This window comes from Zonotrichia leucophrys, chromosome 4 (assembly GCF_028769735.1).
Source record: "Zonotrichia leucophrys gambelii isolate GWCS_2022_RI chromosome 4, RI_Zleu_2.0, whole genome shotgun sequence".
NCBI classification, from domain to species: Eukaryota; Metazoa; Chordata; class Aves; order Passeriformes; family Passerellidae; genus Zonotrichia; species Zonotrichia leucophrys.
Genome location: NC_088173.1, coordinates 58,976,640 through 58,997,288, shown reverse-complemented (window position 1 = coordinate 58,997,288; position 20,649 = coordinate 58,976,640). Strand labels below are relative to the sequence as shown.

Below are 20,649 nucleotides of genomic sequence, written 5' to 3'. Positions count from 1 at the left end.
TTGCTTTTAGCATATATATACACATCATCTTTGAGTTTTTTGAACAGCATTAGATTGATAGTTTCATTAAATTAGTTGAAAAATTCTTTAGTTAAATAGTTTCTTTGTACAGAACAATGATTATCCTCATAAGGTTTAATTCAGAACTGATTTTTTTTTCATCCAAACTATTTCAAGAACGTACAGGACTGCTGCGCCCTTACTTTCTATCTTTCCTGTGTCCACTTCTGTCAAAACTTTTCAAACAAATTTATCCTGAAGTATCCTAGGATGGTTTAGCTCTTTTGATTGACTAGAATCACCACAACCTGGTAAAGAACCTTGTGCTGTGTTTGTGAAGCGTGAATGTGCTCTGAAGGACCATAATGCCAAAGAGTAACTTTTAGCTAAAGAGCAATACTTTGATGTATCTCTTTCATAGTGGATTCAACTGCTAAAATCTTTCTTTCTTTCTTAATTAATTAATTCATTCATTCATTCATTCATTCATTCATTGATTCATTCATTCATTCATTCTTTCATTCATTTGCTGCTGTTGCTGCTGTTGGCTTTATGCTCCTGGAATTACTGCTTTTGTTTTTGAGACGACATCCTAAGGGAAGGAGCCATGTGTGCTACTTGCAAGTTTTGATTTATTCTTTAATGGTTCTTCATTTAGGTCAGAGCATTGCTACAGACTTCATACTATGAGAGATTTCAACAAATCCTAACAATATTTCAGAAGATTGTATTAGGCTTGGGCTTCTGTTGTAGCAAGTGTTAAATGTGCCTTCCAAGAGGTGGAATCTCCGTCTCTTAGATAAACTTGCGCATAATTTTTTCTTACCTTATTATTTTGAAATAATTACTGACATTATTTTGAAATACAGTATTTTCAGTTGGAACCACCTCTTAAAGAATGCAGTGGAGCCCTTTCACACACACAGTGCATTGAAGACAATTTTAATTAAGCAGTTCTAAGAATTTCATTTATTCAGCTGTAATGAGCCCTGCAGCATATAAGTGAAATGATGAAATTCTTGCCACTCTGAAAAAGCTCGCAGTCTAAAAGCTATGAACTACTAATTTGAGGGAATAAAATAACATTTTTGCTATTGTTATGCATTCCCATAGTGCATATTATATCCTAAAGGCATTTTAGGAAACCTTTTGACGCAAGTGATGCAACATCTTGTTTAGTAGCATCATTGTCTGAGGGGATGAGATGAAACTAGCAAATGCCAAATGATATATTTTAGTTACACAAATATGTAAAAGGAATGTTTAGCAACTACAATAAATAATGCTTTTACAAAGTCTGTGTTAATTAATTCACCAGGTGAATCTTTTAAAAATGTTTTAAAGAATATATATATATAAATCACACATAGAAAAATTGCATTCCAACTTAGAAATACACTAGTAAAACCAGTTTCATTTAAAAATAAGCTTTTTTCCTTTGATACATCTGCCCCACAGTCATAATTAAAAGCTAAAAATTCTTCTGAACAGGGTGGTTTCAAAAATGGTCAACTCAGAACTGAGGAGACATTAGAAATGTATTTTCTGTATATAAATATAAACACTTGTTTACTTCAGTGCAAGTATTTTCTATCTGCTAATCAAATCATAGAACTCCTCCAAGAATGTTGAGTCCAACCAGCACTGCCAAGTCCAGCACTGAACTGTGTCCCCAAGAGCCACATTTACATGTCCTGAATCCCTCCAGGGATGGTGACTCCACCACTTCCCTGGGCAGCCTGTTGTAATATTTGGCAACTGTTTTAGTAAAGGAATTAGCACATATCCATTTTAAGTTAATCAGGAAGTGGCTCTGTCTGACAAAAGAGCCTGTAAAAACCCTAATATCAGCAGGACCCTAAAGGCTCAATCACTTCTGGCTACAGCTTTGCCAGCAGGAGAGATTGCTATCCACTGCTTTCTTACTGACATTTTTCCCCCTGGGGTGGTTATTGTCCTCTCACATCTATTAGTTCAGTCTCAAAAATAAACCACACTAATAAAACAGTTTCATTAGCATTTTGTTCACATGTCTAAAGATATAAATATGTGTTGAGTAATGAGGTTTTATTTCTGAATTAACTGCCATAATGCTTGTGTCACTGGCTACTCAAGGACAGAAAGAAAATGGCAGATGCTAATTTGCAGTGTATTGCACCCTGAAAAATAGCCAGGTTTGATCTCAAGAACACATTAAGCTATACTGTAACAGAGTGCTGTAGTAAATTGCTTATTGATTCTGAGATACTGAACAATGGGTCACTACGTTGCTTTCTCAATGTTCTTTGTCCTGTTACCTCTTTTTTTTTTAATTTATTTTTTTATTTAGATAGCAATAATAAAAGTTCCTTAGATTGCAAAAACAATATTAAAGAGTCTAAAAACCTTCTAAAAATGATTAATTATAAATAAAATGACAATTTGAAAAAAAATGTTGCAAAAACAAAAGCAATACCAAACACCTACAGATTTTTTTTTAAAGCTTAATTAGCTGGCACTAATATAGCCATCATTAATCATTTATTCCAAACAGTCACCAAAAATATTGCTGATGGTTCAGTAGTTATCCTTTTTTTCTCAGTCAGTCCAAGTGTTTTTATTAGGAGATCTCAAAGAAAAATCTTTCTGCTGGCCCTCTTCCTGAACCTCAGTAATTTCCTGAAGTTTCAGGGCACAGATTTTCTTTGTAGGTAATTGCAGACAGAATGGTACAAGCCTCTGTGTCCCTGTCTAGTGGAGTGCAGCCACTCAGACTGGTTTGACTGTGCAAAGTGACAATTCCCCCAAATCTCTTTTCCCCAAGCCTAAGTGATCTGAAAGAAAATGAAGAGTGAGAGCACTGCTCTACTTTTCTGAGCTGGCTAATAAATCTCCTTGTGGCACAGGTCACCCAAACAGGCATTTTCTGAGAGATTCCTGTCCTATTTGCAGAAAAAGGCTTTCATGCAAATATTCCTGGTGTAACAGTCTATGTTTAACAGTATCAATTTAAAAATTCTACTTATGTATAAAAAGAGCAGCTTGTTTTGTTCAGAATATTTTTTTCTCTTTCAGTATGTTTATTCCGTGATTTTTATTACTGCTTTTATTGGTTTTTTTTCTCACTTCTGAGGTTGCCAAAACTAGTAGAGACATTTTATTTCTTAATAAGAAAATGTGCATGTAAGTCACAAAAATTATCATTAAACACTTATATAGGGAATAATATCTGAAATTATTACTGTTCCTTTTTAAATAAATCTATTTCTTTTTCTGTGTCCCCAGTGTCCTAATTCTATAAGTGAACAACATTTTGTTCTGTATCTCCTAGCAGACCTTTGAAAACTGTTGAATTAGGCATTTTTTTAAAAAAATACGGCTTGGGCTTTTGTGCCTGTTTTATTTTTTTAATACCTAACATAATTTTTTTTCTTTTAAAAAGAAATACTCAGGTGGGTACTTTTCTTTAAAAGTAGATAAATCCAGCCTAGAGAAGCTGTTCTCTTGAAGTCTGTTACCAAAAGAGACAGAAATTTTTGCAAAAATTCCATAATTGGGAATTTGCTTTCTAGCTCAATATAATTCTAAATTGGAGGGAAGAAATTCTGATTAATTATGGATTTCTCTTTTAAATTCTTAGGGTCTGTAAATAAAATTACATTAATTGGATGTACATGGGCTTTTGAGAAGGTGTTTTAAAAGGGTCCTTCCCTTCCTACTGCTTCTTTCACCAAATTGCTTTCATTATTCTTAATTTCTATTTGATAAAGTGAGAATTGTTGGTCTTCCTGTAAGTATTGGTAGTGCTCTGTATTAAAAATTCACAAACATATAATTTTGTCAATGTGTTCAAGACTAGAAATGGAAAGATACATTCTATGTAAATGTTTCTCCACTCTGTTATTGTTTCTATTCTGCTTCCCAGTCCTTAATAATTGATACTAGTTCTAGTGCTTCTCTTCCAAAGCTGTCTCTGTAAGTTTTTACCAACAACCTACTCTATTCATAGCTCGTTTCCTGTACTCTGGTTTGCCAATTCATTGCTTCTGATTTTAGCTCATTGCTAAAATCCACTTCTCATCTATTTTACTTCATTTAAATAGATCAACAATATCTATTAATTTATTAGCCTCTGCACTGGCTCACAAAGTGGAACACCTTGAGACACTCTCTGTTACTGATTTGCGTTTGGACTGTTCAGTGCTTATGGGCTTTTCTAGTTACAGAACTTTCACACAGGAATTTAATGTATTCTGCACTCTAAACTAACCAACCACAGTTTGATGACTGACTGGTGGTACAGAACACCAGAGCAAATGGCTTCTAGCAGTGTATTAATCTTCTTGAATTTGGATTCTGTTCAACAGAATTCAGGACTTTTTCATTGAGGTAAAATCACCATACACCATATTACGTGCTTTACACCATATTATATGTAAAACAAGACCAACAATGAACTATTTTCTGTATTCAGATATTACTTGAAGTTAAATTCTACAAACAGAAAAGACTGAAAATTGAACAGCTTACTGCTGCTCATATGTTTCTTCCATAGGTTTTCACCACTTAGCTGTTAGGCATTGAGGAACCTTCTCAGAAGTAACGTACTTTTTACTGCATGAAAACCTAAGGGACATAATAAGAAATGGAGTACTTCTGCTGAAATTACCTTAGATCAGAAAAATGGAGCTTTATTCAAACATAACTGGAAAATTGTATGCCAAGGGCTGTAAGATTATTCTTTCTATTTTGTTCTTTTTAAGAAATTGCTACAGATTTACATATCTACTTATAATATTTACTTGGTCATGACTTAATTAGTGTATTTCCTAAAAATTAATAAAATGTATGTAGTCATTCCAGATTTTTCTCAGTATGACATATTTTTTTCTGAGAATTTATATAATTTTATATATATTTATCCGTATATAAATATGGTTATATCTCTATCTGATCACCTGATTTTAAATTGACCAACAAATACCACTAGATATTGCAGATCTCATTTTAGACAGCAAGGCTCCTGTCTCTAGCCACTGACATTAGACAGCTGTGCTGTATGGATTTGTGCATGCATGTGTAAGAATCCATAATGAATGTTTTTTTCTCTCCTTTTTTGTTTTTTGCCTTATTTACATTGTCTGAGACTTTTTGGGAAGTCTCCACATTTCACACTTTAAAGAGTTCACTGTGGCAATTGTTCTGAAGTGATATGTTGTAAAGATTCTGAAGAAATCATCTGAAATTATTTCTTTAAAACAAGGCTTCTTTGTGTTCCACTGGGAAAGAAATCATTTGAAGAAGTCTTGAGAAATTAAAAAGGAATTTCAGTTTATTCCTGGCAACAGTTTCCAGATTCCCAAGATGGCCAATATCCACGTGTGGATGGGCTATTGGAAGACAAGAGAGCAGCTTGAGAACAATTGCCAAACTATAATAATAAAAATATCCAAAATATTTTATTTAATTGCAGTTAAGATTGGAAGTGGTTTGGAAAAGAAAACTAAAAAAAACCCCAACCACCTATCAGAGCCTTCTGTAAAAAATATAGAAAGTGGATTTCTGTGCTTTTAGGTCGGTCTGATAAAAACCAGTATCAGTAGGGCAATTTATTCTAGCATGGCAAGAGTGTGGTTTGTCAGGATCTCTGGGGAGTCTCTGAACTGAACAGATTTGTCCTGGTAGAACTCCCAAATCAATAACCCTTGCTCTAAAGGGACTTCACGGATTTTTTTTTTATTTTATTTTATTCATGATAGAACATTTGGGGCAAGTTCTTTGTTGGAAGTTTACCTGTCCTTGTTTCCTCTATGGGAGCATTGCAGCACTCAGTGGGTTTCCTACTTATTCTTTCTCCCAGATTTACTGACTCATCAATTGATGTTCCTTTGGTCACTCCTTTCACCACAAGCCGACACGTTGTCATACATGGTTTACACTGGTTTAGCTGAAAATTTTGAACACTATTAAAAAAACATTTAGGAATAGGAAATGAAAAAGACATAGGGGTTTTATGTATCGCACATAAATCACAGCTGACTTACACCAGGATCTCATGTTCAAAAGTTGGGTATTTTTCTTTCCGATTGACGCCAAGTAAGCAAGAGAAAACTGAGATACAGGATCCTCTTCAACAAGCTGAATCATAAAATATCCTGAGTTGGAAGGGACCCACAAGGATCATCAAAGTACAACTTGCTTGGAAATAACTGACTCAAAACACAAGAATTAGGTCCATGAGAGCTGGGGTCACAGCACTTGCTCTTCCTGCACAGTTGAAAGTTCTGTCAGTCTCAATGTAAGAATTTGCTTCATGCAGCTCATGACAGAGCACTGCAAAGGCTCTTTGCCTGAAGTTAAAATCAAGCACATCTTCCTGTTCAGTAGCTGCCACAGGTCTTTCTTTTGTTCTTTCTAGTGATTGTTTCAAGCTTTTGAAAAATCCTGTAATTTATAATCATCCTGTATGACATTATTGCCTAAGGATCAGAGCCAGCTTGGATTTACAAGTGTAGGTCTCATGTGAATATAAATTAATGTTCTTGTCCTCCCACACATAGTAGGACCTAAGTGATGAGTAGATAGATAAGGAGTCATTGATAAAAGCAGAAATGTAATGCATCCCCTAAGTGCCCTTATTCATGTCATTCACTGTTCTTTACTTTTCTCTGAAAATTTGATCTAGTTGTAGCTCAGTGCACAAATAGAAGAGTTTAAAGGGATGGGAAAAATAAGAACATGGTCCAGTTTTCATTTCCGTGTGCATGCACAGATATAAATAGAAATTCTGAAAGTCTTAGTTAGAAATTCAGAGAATTGGGTGATGAAAAGCTGAGATCACTAAGAGAACAAAGACATCAACCTTATATTAAGGTAACTACTCTAAATGAGTTACATATATTTAAAGTGTGGAGAGTTTCCTCAAGATGAGAAAGGAGTATTACTGCTGGAGGAACAATGGGGAGAGACAAGTTTAGAAGAGATGTCTATCCATGTTACAGAGCAGCAAGCACTTACTCCATGTCAGAATGAAGCATTTTGTCGAGGCAGGAATTTTATCTTCGATTTTGAACAGAGTGCAGGAGATACTAGAACTAGGAATGTAATTAATTCACAAAGGATGAGAACTAAATTATGAAGTTTGTATGGGGAAATTGAAGCTGCAGGCAAAAGAGAAGAATTTGAGCACTTGAGAGAACATTTCAGCCACAGAAAACTGCATGTTTTATTAGTTAAAAAGTCAGGAGGAAGTAACCAAACCCCACTTATTGCAGCACTTAATTTCTTTTGTGTCCTGAATTGCCACAGGGAAGAGTTGCTATCAGCATTAGCATGCTGCAGTCAGTGTTTGTGTGTGTGCCTGTGCATGCAATTGTTCATTCACAGAGAAAAGCATCTTTAAAGAGCTGTCCAAAACCTAAACGTTTAAACTCTAATTCAGTAAGTGGTGTTTATTTTGTCTTTCAGTGTTAGTGCTTTATGTTCTTTGCAATGGTTAGCAAAGCATTTAGGATGAAAAGTTTCAGTTGAAATTTTTTTCCTAATGCTTTTTGCAAAGGTTTCAAAATTCCTTTTTAAGCCAGATGTCACATTTCTTTGTTCAAGGAACTAATTTTATTAGGATTTTTGGCTGGCAAAATCCAAAGGCCTTTTCTCCAATTGCCCTCATAATGCTCTGTGAATTAACCAGTCTTGAAAGCATTGTAATTAGTAGAAAAACTAAAAGAAATAGATTTTTTTATTTTTTTGTATATTTCACATGTTAGATAAATCTCATTGTTATGGCAGTGTATAATCATCTAACATTTTTCAGGCTGTTTCTAGTTAATCTTTTCAAGGTCTTGCTTTACATGGTATCCTTTGGCTAAAATAGAATAGATGCCTTTCAAAACTTTCTTGAATAAAGAGGACAATAAATGCAATTTCTAATCTCAGAAAGTATCTTGGAATACTGTAATTTCTTCTTCTGCAAGGATTAGCAGGAAAACATTTTTTCCTCTTCTTTCAATAACACTGCACCTTCTCTCCAGCTATGTGATATAGAAAACAAGATCATGTCAGTGTTATGTGAACTGGACAGCAAGGTAGGCTCACACTTGCCCAAGTTTAGCATTTATTCTCAATCCCACCCAAATACATCACTGCTCCAGGGATTTAGAAGGAATTCCTTTCAGAGACGTGCTCTCAGCTGCAACAGGAAATAAAACCAGTTCTGCAAAGGAAAGGGCTGTTCTTAAGCAGTCAGATGCTGTAATGGGTAACGCTGTAAAGGAAGAGAGGAATAGTTAGGGACCCTCAGCCAGGGATTCATTTGAGTCTGCCACAGAGCCAAAGACTTATTTTTCCTAAGAGGAAAAAATTATGTTTTTTTTTTTTAACTTATTTAAACATTATATCAAAGTGGTGCAAATGCATCATAGTGTATAATATTTCAGCAAATACATGACTCCTGATTCCTATGAAACTTTAAATTGCACTTGGAATTGTCAGTTACGTTCTCATATTCACCACTTAAAGATTTTGTTGCTTCAAAGGGACTTCTTTAATTAATACTTTTAGAACTCTAGTGAAAAAGTTACAGTATATGATCACTGCTATCCAGACCATTAATTTTTCAGCCTATCTGAAATTAATTATAGTCTCTGAATGCAACTGTAGTCAAGATGGATGAGAAGATTGGCTAGAAGTTCTGCATTTTGTAGCAAATTACACAGTGGCCCTTATGGGATGGGATAGACAAGAATATATTTTTCACTTCTAGCCAGTCTGATTGCAAATCTGTCTTACTAAAATCCATCATGCTCACATGCCAGGTGTTTTTAATTACAGATTCAAAGAACCCACAACTTGTGGTGTTATTAGCACCACGCTCTAACCAACTTAGACTGTCACCTCCTGTGTGCCTAGAAGTTGTTTTCAAGATGGAGCTGTACACACAGTTGTAAAAACTACAAAAGTAGCTGCCTCACTCTTAAGGAAACCAGAAAAAAAACTGAAATAAAATACTGCTCTTACTTTTTTGCTAGTAGAGTGTACTGCATCTAACTATATCAAATAGTGTGTAGTAAATAACCTCTGTACAAAGGAAATGTAAATGTAAACATAATGTTACACTTGGTTTTAAGGCTAGTTGCTGAAGAGGAAGGAGTGATACCAATTTCATCTGTCTTCTTTATAGTATTTTTAATGAAGCATTTAATGGATGGCACAATTTTTGTTTTCTTTAGATTTTTTTGCAAAAGTGAAAAGTAACATCTTCATTACTTTTTTCTGCCCTTCTTTTGTCTTAGTCAAAAAATTAATTTTTTGAAAGCAGGATACAGGTTATCAGTGGAAAGTAGAGCACTTTACCTTAAGACTGGCAGCTTAGCAACTGGAAACTCTTAGTATGCCAGAAAGGTGTGGTGTCTTGTGTGTAAAGATAGTGTGATGTCACCATCAGCCCCAACTAAAATCAGCTTTACCCAAACCACAAAAATTTGCAGAAAAATATTAGGAATTTAAGCATGTAATATAAAATTTAACCTTCAGACAAATCCTACAGAATTCTATGGAAAATTTGCTGTTGACTTTGGGAGCAGTCTTGGAATTTACCTATTCCTGACTGACCTAGGTGATAGCTGACTCAGCGACTAGTTCAGCAGAACTGAGAAGCATGAGCTGGTTTAATTTCACCATTTTGTGGCAGTTCTCCCTAAATTCCTATAAAACATTTAAAAAGCACATTACAATGCCTGGAGCACTGCTGGTTAATTATTTCCACTCATCTTAATTAGATAATAGTGTGAACACTATGAAGGTATCCTCCTCAAATTATTCATTAAAAGTATCTCTCTTTGGGCTTTACCTTTCCTAATGAGTGTGAAAAGTCTTCTCTCCACAAAATACTGGTGTGCTTGTTAAGGGATGCTACAACGCGCTCCACACACGTGATCTGGAGGAGACACAGACGCTTCTCCCCCCTGCAGGTGGTACCAGACACCTGGGGGCTGCTGCAGCCACGGGCACTGAATCTGTCTCTCCCTCTGGAGCTGCTGTGGGTGTTTCTCAGGACACACACCCAGCCTGGGGGCTGGCACTGGCACCCACTGCAGGGAGTGGCACAGAGACCCCACTGGCTCCAGCCAGAGTGAAACCACAGACCAGGAACACCCCTGTCCCTGCTCCGGCTCCAGCTGCCGTCCCTTGGGCCCTTGTGAGTGTCTGAGTCAAGCATTGAACATGTTCACATGTGGTATTGACACAGTTTAGATAAGAAGCTAAATTTAGAGGTAATGAATATTTGAAAGGTCTCTTTCTTTTTCATTAAAATTTCTTTACTGTTTCATTCAAATTATTAACTCCTCTTAAGCATTTTTGCTCTTTTTTATTTTTCTCCTTTCTCTACTTAACTCTTTCATTCCAGCTCAACTCATACCACCCATTTGATTTCTGTCACTCACTTTTGGTAGACTAATTTTTTCTTGTTTTCTGTTGCTTTCTCTAGTCTTCTTACAATGGTGGTTTTCCTTTTTTACCTTCATATTTTACAGCACAGGCACTGTGCCATTGGTTTTTAGCCTCCAGGTTAGAACACATCCCTCATTTCAGTTGAAGCATCAATTAGTTTTCCTCCACTGCAAAACTCAATGAATCTCTACTAAACCAGATAAATTCAATCTAGTAATTAGTAGAAATTCAATCTCTTGAACAGCTTTTCTTTATGGGTCTGTGTTGCTGTTTGTGACCTGCTGAATGCTTGGAGGGGCCTTTCACTGTGCCCTCTCTGGTGCCAGCCCTTCAGGCTCTTCACTGACCAGGGACACCAACACAGAGATGCCCAGAAGTGTCTGCCCAGTGTTAAGGCCCATTTCACTGCTACTCAAGTTTCCACCTTCTTCACTCCTTGTATCCACAAGCCATCTGCAATGCATCAGCATCACTTGCTCTTTCTGTGGCACCAAATCGCTTGCAAAGAGACAGAGAGAATGATCTCTCATCTGTCTAAAAAACCTCTTCTTAATCTGTCTTCTTTCTAGATTCCCATGAGATAAATACCTTTCTATTGATGTAAGTTGTTCTGTGAGCATTTGTATGCTTTACAGATAGATAAAAACTTCTAATAAACAACAAAAGGGAGGAGGGGAAAAAGAAGGAAACTGCACAGTTCAGCACAGCAGTAAATCTGATTTATGGTACATTTTTTTATATGCTCACATGGTCCACTTCAAGTGAGATTTTTCTCAAGAAAACAAGTGATCTATTATAAATATGTTTCTTATTCTGGTATAAATATGCCATAGGGGACCAGCTTAGTTTTACACACACTTAGAGAGCGTGTGTGCAAATGTGTTAAGTAGTATTAAATTAATTGTCATCTTGACATACTTGTACATTTTCAAGTATTACACTGAAGAAACTCTCTGCAATTTTCAGTGTTTATGCCCCTGGAGATGTTTGTAGCAGTTTTAGATAGTGTTTACATTGAGCATTTGTATAGAAACTGCTCATAACATAAGCAGTTTCTCAGACTGAAAAACTGCATATGTATCATGGAAAGGCATGATTAGAATGATAAAGCTGTAGTTGGGAAATTTAATGAAGACTGTCAAGAGAAAAGTATGGCCATTTCTCTGCTTTATCACCTTTATACTTTGATGCTTATCTACTCTACTTCTTCTCTCCAGTGATACTAGTTAATCCTCTCTTCTTTCATCCTTTTTCCTTTGACAATCCTACAAATGCCAAACTGTAGTTACTGGTTTTGACAAGATCACTGGTTCTTTGCCCTTCATTTTCAATCAAATCCCTTTGCCTCCAGACTCCCCAATTGGCTCTGATCTCTAATTTATTGGTAGAGAAGTGTAACTATCAGTTCCTAATCTGCATCTGCCATTGGGAGATTGATTTATAACAGTATGTACAAGAGAATTTAAAGTGAAGGAGAGCAATCTGACTTTTAAATTAGAGTTCTAAGATATTCCCTACAATGCTGCCATTCATTTTTTAACTCAGTACCTTCATGGATGATCTGATGAGATCTATAGGGTTTTAGTAGTCAATGAAGTTGATAGGTATATATTGCAATGAAAAACAGGAAGCTAGGGTCAGTAGAGAAAGAATCAATAAAATACACGTGTACAGACAAATGAGATTGTCAGGAATGTTTTCCTGGCTTGTCAAAGACTGCTGATGATCTACCATGTAGCCAACTGACAACCCACACAGCTCCTTGGCAGGTGCTACCAAAGAACTGAGGCTGAGGCTTATAAATATTTATATTGTACATAATTTCATTCTATTCCCAAGCTCACTACACAGAAGGCACATGTACCCTGATTTGTCTCTCTTCCACAAGTCCTGAACTGTGAATATGAAACCTGCACTTCATTTTGTCTCCCCTGCCACTCCATCTGTGATGAACCATTAACAGTTTAGTGGGGCTGCCAGCCCTTAAGGCCCTGAGAGAAATTCCATCATACAGCTGAAATTAAGCACAAGTCATCATGTCAAGAAACCACTTAATGCATTTCCCTTTCGGTTTTCAGAGTCTTGTCACTTTTGTCTCAAAATTTTGTATTTAAAAACACGATCTGTCCAGCCTAGATTTCGGATCTGATGCTAAATCTCTTCCAAAAATATCACATCCAGAACTAATACAAAAGAGAATTTCCCCCCATTTTTTGTGGGAAGACATAAAATCCTGTAGGTGAACAAAATCCAAATTCCAGCTCTACTGGGACCTTAGCTGTACTGTTAAGGCATTGGAGGTGGCTCGTGGATTGTAAATGCTGCTGACTAAAAAGCAGTGCTAGATTTAAACAGTGTGAGTTAACATGCTGACTTTGCCAAATATAGGAGGGAGACTTTGAGAAGGAAAAAAAAAAATAACAGAAATAAAAAAGCATGAAGAGAAAAAGGAGCGGGCAAAAAAAAGGAGGTGCTTTACATGTGATTTTTGTCCTTCAGTAACAGTCATGGAGAAAATTTTTGGAAGTATTGTTTCTAGTTTCTGAACTAGAAACATCCTCTTAAATAGGATGATTACCAGCCCCAAAAGCCTTTAGGGACTCAGATTACTATGCCTTCTGTGTATATTTATCACCTAAATCCCATTACAAAAAAGCAGCAATGAGGCAGGTGGGTACCTCTTTGAACAGAGAATATTTGATGAAAGCAGGAAAGGTGAGCATGGCTTTGGGGGCAAGGGCAGCAACAGCAAGTTCTTTCTTGTGCACTTAGTGGGTGTTTAGGATAGACATTCTGATTTATCTGCCACTGCTGCAAAATGTGGCCTACCTGCCCTTGCTTTCATGCTGACTACAAAGAATTTTCAAAGACAACAATCACACTTAGAAAGGGAGATATTTTGCCTCTGAAAACCCCTTTCTAGATGATCTTTCCTGGGGTAGTCTGACCTGTCTCTGTAACAACAGGGCAATATGTAATATGTTCTGTCTTTCTAAAGCCAGGGTCATATATCTGAAAAAAGTAAATACACTGAGTTAGGATAGTCTAGGTGTAGATGTATATGATTAGAAATATACAGTCATTTATTAATCACTTATAATTTTTAGCTTATAGAAATTTACACATTTTTGTATTTTTGACAACCAGCAGTGTCAACGCTGTGATAAAAAAGTGACTAGGGCAGACACATGGCAACAACCTGGACGCTTTTGGTAAAGTACAATTTTTAAAAGCAGCAGTTTGGAGAAATTGCACTGGCCTTATGTACATGTTGTCCTCTTGATATTAAACCTCGATTGATAAGTTACAGTTCTCTAGTTTAAGTATCTCTACACAGGATTTTAAGTCATTGGTGAATTTATCAGTTGCAATTACAGGTATAAATCATACTAAATGGCAGGCACTCCCACAGGGTGCTGTGTGTACATGTCTGTGCACAGGTAGCAGTACAGGGCTACCACGACGTGAGAATATGTGAGCCATGCTCCAGTTACAGAACTGTTGGTGAAACGTGAGCGCCTCTGGGGATCATTGCCCACAATTCCACGTGTTGTCATAGAGAGATGAGTTCTAGGGCACTCCCACGGTGAATTCTGGGGAAAAATGTGTCTCACAGTTTAATTTTCATTACAGGGAAACAGATTATTAAATCCACGAGCAAGCAGCACCAGTGAACTAACCTTAATTTGAAGAACCTTCACATCTTGCCTAGAGGAGTTTGTGCTTTACTGGGTTAGGGGAAGGAGCTATGACATTTCTAGTCAACATACTTTAAGAGGGAATAAAAGCAAAATAAAAACCCAACAACAACAAAAATAATCTGAAAAATTCAGTTTCTCCAGCATATCTGTCTTCAGGCTAAGAATTACTATTATTCTCTTGTAGAAGTTTGAAGGAAATAGCATCAGTCCATCATTATCAGTGTGTTGATGCTTCATAGCTCTTCTTTTCATGACCGGCCACTTTAAGGACTGGTAATAGGTGTTTCCTACTGTGTAAATAATTTTAATCAATTAGATTAACTAGCTTCTTAATGTTCATATTAGAGGTTAAGATTTTTCCTTGACCTGTTTCAAACTGCAAATAGGTACAGAATTCACAGAAATTATTCAAATATTTCATCTTCATGATCACCTTTGGTGTTTTGACACAGCATAGGCTCAGTTTGCAGCATGTTTTCCCTGTATTAAATATTTCTTTTTATTTTAGCTCATGAAAAATCACATTGAAAGCTGCAGTACTGATCAGGAGATCATTACAGCAGTAGCTGCAGAATAAACTAACTGCAGCCACTGGGAATGAAAACTTCCATGCTGTTTTCTCATACTGTGAAAGGATAAACCAATCCCCTCACCTCTGCCCTGACTATAGTGTCAAAATTTTAAATTAGCTGCAAGAAGTGAGTATAGAGCTATGCTGTTCTCCTCAGTTGCTCACTCCTCTGATATTACTTTCTCCTATATATATTATTTTGGTTTTGACCTGAATCATATTACTGCAAAGCCCGTATGGCTTGCAATGAATTCCATGAGCTTTTTGTGTGTTAAAAGTAGCAGAATTGTCAAGGCTTTTAGCTTCAACCCATTTAAAAATAATACATCCCTTTATGGTTTTTTAAGCATTGTATACATCATCAGTAATTACATGGGTGTGGACCTATGCAATTATATAAGTGTACAGTAAGCTTTGCAAATCTTTACTCAAATAAGCAAGATAGCTGTAGATATTTCTGCATCATGTCTATACTAGAAGAATTCCTAATAAAAAAATCTTTCTGATAAAAAGATTTCTTTCATGCTCAGGTAGATACAGTACAGGCATATTTTGATACAGCAGACACTGCCAGCTGAGACAGCAAGCTACCCATTTAAAGGCTCAGGTTTGGTGCTCAAATTAAAAATAGGAAATTTGAGATCCCATCAGATCGCAAATTGCATTTTATTTTATACATTTATCTGCACTATGTTCTGAGCTGATGCTATGGGATAAAAGTGTATTCATTCTCATTATTTGTATTAAAAGGTTTAGACATTTCCTGAGATGGTCATTTAGGTCCACCTGACCTTGAGCTGAAACTGGGTTGTTCTGTGTATTCACCAGATCTGCTGCTCGCTCAGAGGCAGAATTTGTCTGCTGAAAGTTGGTTGATTTTTTCAGGCTGTGGCTGAGTCATCCCTGGTTTTTCTCATTTCTTTTAAATTTCCTTCAATGTTTTACTCATATACAAACTGATATTTTTCGCTTTTATTTACTAAGTTTAATATCCTTAAAGCTTCTTGCTTGCTGTTCCCAAATACAAGCACATACCTAAGATGGCTTGGGAACTGTTCTATGTCATGTCTCCAACACCAGGATTCAGTGCAATGGCAGCAGGGGGGATAACCAAAGATTATCCTGGTGCCTGTGCCCTTAGCACAGGACCTGTCAGTTGTGTCTTTCTTCTCTTGCCCCATCTGTTTTGCACTCTGGCTGTTGTGGCAAGAGCCATCATAGATCAGTGTTTGTGTTTCCATGCACGCAGTTGAGATGAGAAGTGCAGGAGTTGCATAATGTGCCAGCCAAGCTCTGCCTATCTCAGGAACATAAATCAGGTACTGAGCTGTTTTACAGGTGTTAAGTCTGCCATTTGCAGCAAATATCCGCCCAGAGAATGCTTGCTCATATCACCCATTTTTTATAAGATGGTTGGTTTGGCCTCAAAGGAAGATACTCCGACAACTTCCATCACAGTAAATAAGGGTGATGATGTTCAGCTGCTTTATAGCATATGAACATTAGCTATTCAGCCAAAATAGTCTTTAAAACTATAAATAATAGTTATATTTTATATATGTAGAGTGCCATGTACTAAAGAGAGACTGACTACACATCATGGTTGGTATTTTACTACTCAGAAAAGGCAAAAGTACCAGACTGGTTATCACAACTGCCGAATTCATTATATGGGAAAGATCAGCCTTGGAATTAGAAGTCTGCCAGAAAGGACAACAAAAGATATCTTTGAGAATTTATTTTGGTTTGCTTTTGTTTTCCATCTTAAAAATCCAAAAGGAAATAGACCTAAATTCTTTAAAATATTTTAACATTAAAATTTTTACACACCTTCTTTTACTTTCTGTTGTTTCAAATTAATAATCTGACACATCTCTGTTAGATGATTTAAGGTGGGTTGTAAGAATATTGCAAGAGATGCACACAGACAAACAAATTCCCTGTATTGGAAAGATGCTAGAAAGATACAAAGACAAAACAATTTTGTTGTCCTGTTCAAAAATTCTGGTTGCCCTTTGCGATTCATGGTGGCTGCAATCTGTTTGGCCTTTTCCCATCAGCATTGTGCTCTAATGATGAACTCTGCAGCATGTACAGAAATTGTTCTCAAGCCTCTGTTAACAGTCCTGATGATATATTTTTTAGGTTTCCTCTACGCTCAGAACAGTACCAAACGCAGCATTAAAGAGCGACTTATGAAGCTCTTGCCCTGCTCGGCTGCCAAAACGACATCTCCTGTTACTCAAAGCAAGTTTTATTTTTCATTTTTTTCATTTGATTTTTTTTTTTTTTTTAGGTTTGCATGCATCAAAAATTATGCTTTCATTAACTGCTCATTTGAGAGCCGAGATATCTGCTGAAGGAATCATATGGTTTATTGAGGTTTAAATGTAGCGATGCACAGATTTGTCTATGCAGAGTAGGATGGCAAGAGACCAGTGCCACAGTCTGCCACACAGGAGCTTGGCAATTGCAGCAGAAGGGATAGCCAAAGATTATCACTTGGCACTTATGACCTGCAAGTTAGTTGACAAGTGATTCCATGGTTAAATTTAATATCTGCTCTCCATGTATTTGAAAAGTGGTAACTTTTTGGCATTTTTATGCACGTGACTGTGTGTGCTTGCTATCCAATGCACAGGGGCTACCATCATAACTGCTCTGGGAGGAAAGGATTGGCCCTGCACGTTTTGAATATAGAACTTCAAACTATTTAGGGAACAGGACTTAAAGTTGGTGTCTGAGAGAAAAAGAAATATTTGGACTGAAAAGAATGTGAATATGGATATACAGGAAAAGCACACTGATATTATACTGAATGTCTGGATAAAATCTCTCCAGAGCAGGTAACAGATAAATATAGAGGGGCAGCAGGAGTGAGAGTGAGATCAATACATAGATACATATATATTCTCAGATAGAGATTAATTATAGTAATAACACTACAATGTCTTCCTATATAAATTGACTCCTATAGCAGATTTTAAAATATCTCTCTGGATCCAATTCAATCTAGATTAATTTGACTGAATTCTAGGCACTAATATGAGCACCTAAAACCAGAAGCTGAATTGTCTATGTATTTCCTGTATACTCTTCTAATAAAGCATATCAATCAATCTCAGGGGAAAAAAAGGCCTGCAAGAGCAGTTCCCCATGTCTAGTGAATCTAGGACAACCAAAGGCAACTTGACTAGAGATACAGCCCCCTACTAATGTCAAGACTACACAGGTATAGATCTAGGGTTTCTTTATGCTATCCCCCTTCACTGTCTTTCATATGCTCCTTTGTAGAGAAAACTCTGGTGTTTGCATTCCTCTTAAGTATTTGAGATGAAAAGGGCTAAATTTCTGGATGTACACTGATTTATTTATCTCATGGTGTCTTCAGCTGATATGTTTTAATTGAAAATAAGGTAGCTTAAAAACTGCAATTACTTTTGGGGCACTTGTTAATAACTCTTTCTGGATAAGTTACTTTCAGCTGCATGACCTGAACAATATAGCCCTAGACAACAAAAGGAATCAGAGAATCAAAATTTTGCTTGAGTTGGGAGAGATACCTTTAAAATCATCTGGTCTAGTCCTCCTGCACAAGACCAGGTTGCTCTAAGTCCCATCCAAACTGAACAATTCCAGGGATGGGGAATGGAATAGACAAGGAAATAGAATTAATAGAAAGTTTGATCTGTTTGTTTGAAGTTGCTGGGAGAGTGACACATCCTAATTCCTTGCACATTTCTATGTAAACTCTTCATCTGCACAGGTAACCAAATATATTTAGAGTCAGTCTCAGAAACCTTGATCATGTCAAACTTATATTTTCCTTAGTGAAAGTATTCTACAAACCAGAAGAGAGGTTGAACTAAAATGAGTATCAAATATTTCCTATTTGAGAACCAGCAGTAAAAAAGGTGCATTCAATAGTTTTCTCTGCAATCTCCTCCATAAATAAGTGCTGCATTAAGTAAGAATGTTATATCAAGTGAAAATCTTGAATAAGATTATCATTGTAGATATATTATTCTATCACCATTATTATTCTATTTTAACATCCTGTGCTATTTTATTTCTGCTTGCATGAAAGAAGCAACATTATATTGTCCTAGGAATGAAAGCAGTACCACTTGCAATAACAATCACATGATGTGAATTCCTTAGAAATTATCAGGGAAATATTTTTAACAAGTAATTTATTGAAATATACATAGCCTGAATTTGCATTTCTGCACTTCTATCAATATGTGCTTACAAAAGTTATCTATAAATGTAAAATCTTGTTTCAGCATTTGTATTGAACATATTTCAGCATTCCTATTGAAAAAAGCACGTAAAAGAACACTTCCTTGTGTGCTCTAGTCCATTCAGACTGAACTGAAAGCCATCATTTACTAGATATGTGCATGTGCTAGTACACTGGGGTAGGACTACACTCAGTGGTTTTGAAAAATAAAAACATGCTAAATAGTTATTAAATAGTTAGGGGATGTGGAGTTTGTGCAGGGAAATGCATGTGCACAATTTTTTACAGATATATAAAGAGTACAGATATATAGAGTACATTTGCTTTTTGCTGTGTTTTTACCATCTTTAACAAATAATGAAAGGTTCAAAGCATATCTCCTATGACATTTACATTAAAAATGTCTTTACTATTTAGTAATAAGAAAATTCCTAATGAATTTAATCAGTAACAATATTTTGTTTAGTACATTAATGAGGGATTGTGAACTTGTTTCTGGTTTTCAATTGACATGAAATTTTATTTCTATGGAAAAAAAGTATTCCTAACTGATCTTGGCTGAATAAACCAAGGAACCAAAATAACTAATGCCATAGAAATCATTATTGTTTAGAAACAGATAAAAATAGAAATATTAAAAATAGATTTTCACACACTTTCCCACATATTTTTAAGTACAGATTTTTCTTTTCCAGCCTGGTATCTAGAGCTGTGAAGAAAAAAATTAAAAACAAAATGCCTCGTGAATGCTATAGCATTTTAGTCATCACAGTTGGTTGATTTTAAGGAAGTTTATGATGATTTTGCATTTTTATTATTTGTAGCTATAAGACACTAGAGAAGTTGAGTGTAAAGAATGTTATACTGAACCTTTTCATTAACATAATCAGCCTATTGCAGTCTTCTACATGCTCACTGAAACATTCAAATGCAATAAAAATGTTTACTGCTAAGGATATACCAAATATTGTGCTCAGCACATTGTCTGGCCTTTATCTCTAGCCTCACATTTATTATGTGTATTCATTTAGCTTCCAGAAAAGCTTGTAGATGTCTCTCTAGGTAGCCAGATGTTTTACAAATGGGTGCTTAGAGAACTCATTTCAAGTTAAGTCTTTTTCTGTCTAAAAACAAAACCCATTTAAATCCCATGTAACCATTCAAATGTAAAATACAAGTGAGCTTTCAACAATATTTATTCTCAGGCTGATTTTTTTTGCCAATTTAGTCTAAGTACCTAGTGTTGAGTTGTGGTTATCAAAAAAAATCATCTGGATCACACTGAGATCATCCTCGTGAGAAGAGTCCTAACAGCATCATATTTTTCACAGGAGAAAGGACAAAGCCCTTGTGAAGGGGCTTTGCGAAGTTTTCCAAATAGTTTATACATTATTAAATATATCTTTAAAGGGAGATATTTAATAATATATAAACTATTTGGTTGTTTATTTTTTGTTTAGCTGAGCTGTATCTTCTGATGCCAAATTTCTCCCAAGCAGCTGAAAGATATTATTTCTGCATTATAGCAGAACAAAAATATATGAAACTGTAGGCATAATACTACTGTAGTTGAGTATTCTAATACTATGTGCTTATGAATATTGAACCAAATGAAACTTTATTCTAAGAAAAGAGTCCCACATTCTAATGAAATAGAATATATATATTCAACATTGTAGAAATGACAATTAGGCATTTGTACTGTT

General features: G+C 35.8%; 1 protein-coding gene across 17 annotated transcripts in view; it reads left to right on the top strand.

The window, feature by feature from the left end:
* KCNIP4 (potassium voltage-gated channel interacting protein 4) overlaps positions 1-20,649 on the top strand; it is a 389,569-nt gene that overhangs the window by 326,796 nt on the left and 42,124 nt on the right. For 5 of the 17 annotated variants that reach the window (XM_064711873.1, XM_064711871.1, XM_064711881.1 and 2 more), the window contains exon 2: positions 16,846-16,947. The exons of the other annotated variants lie outside the window; for them this stretch is intronic. In XM_064711873.1, the coding sequence (XP_064567943.1) occupies positions 16,846-16,947 (102 nt within the window). The remainder of the gene's footprint in view (positions 1-16,845; positions 16,948-20,649) is intronic. 17 annotated transcript variants of the gene reach the window in all.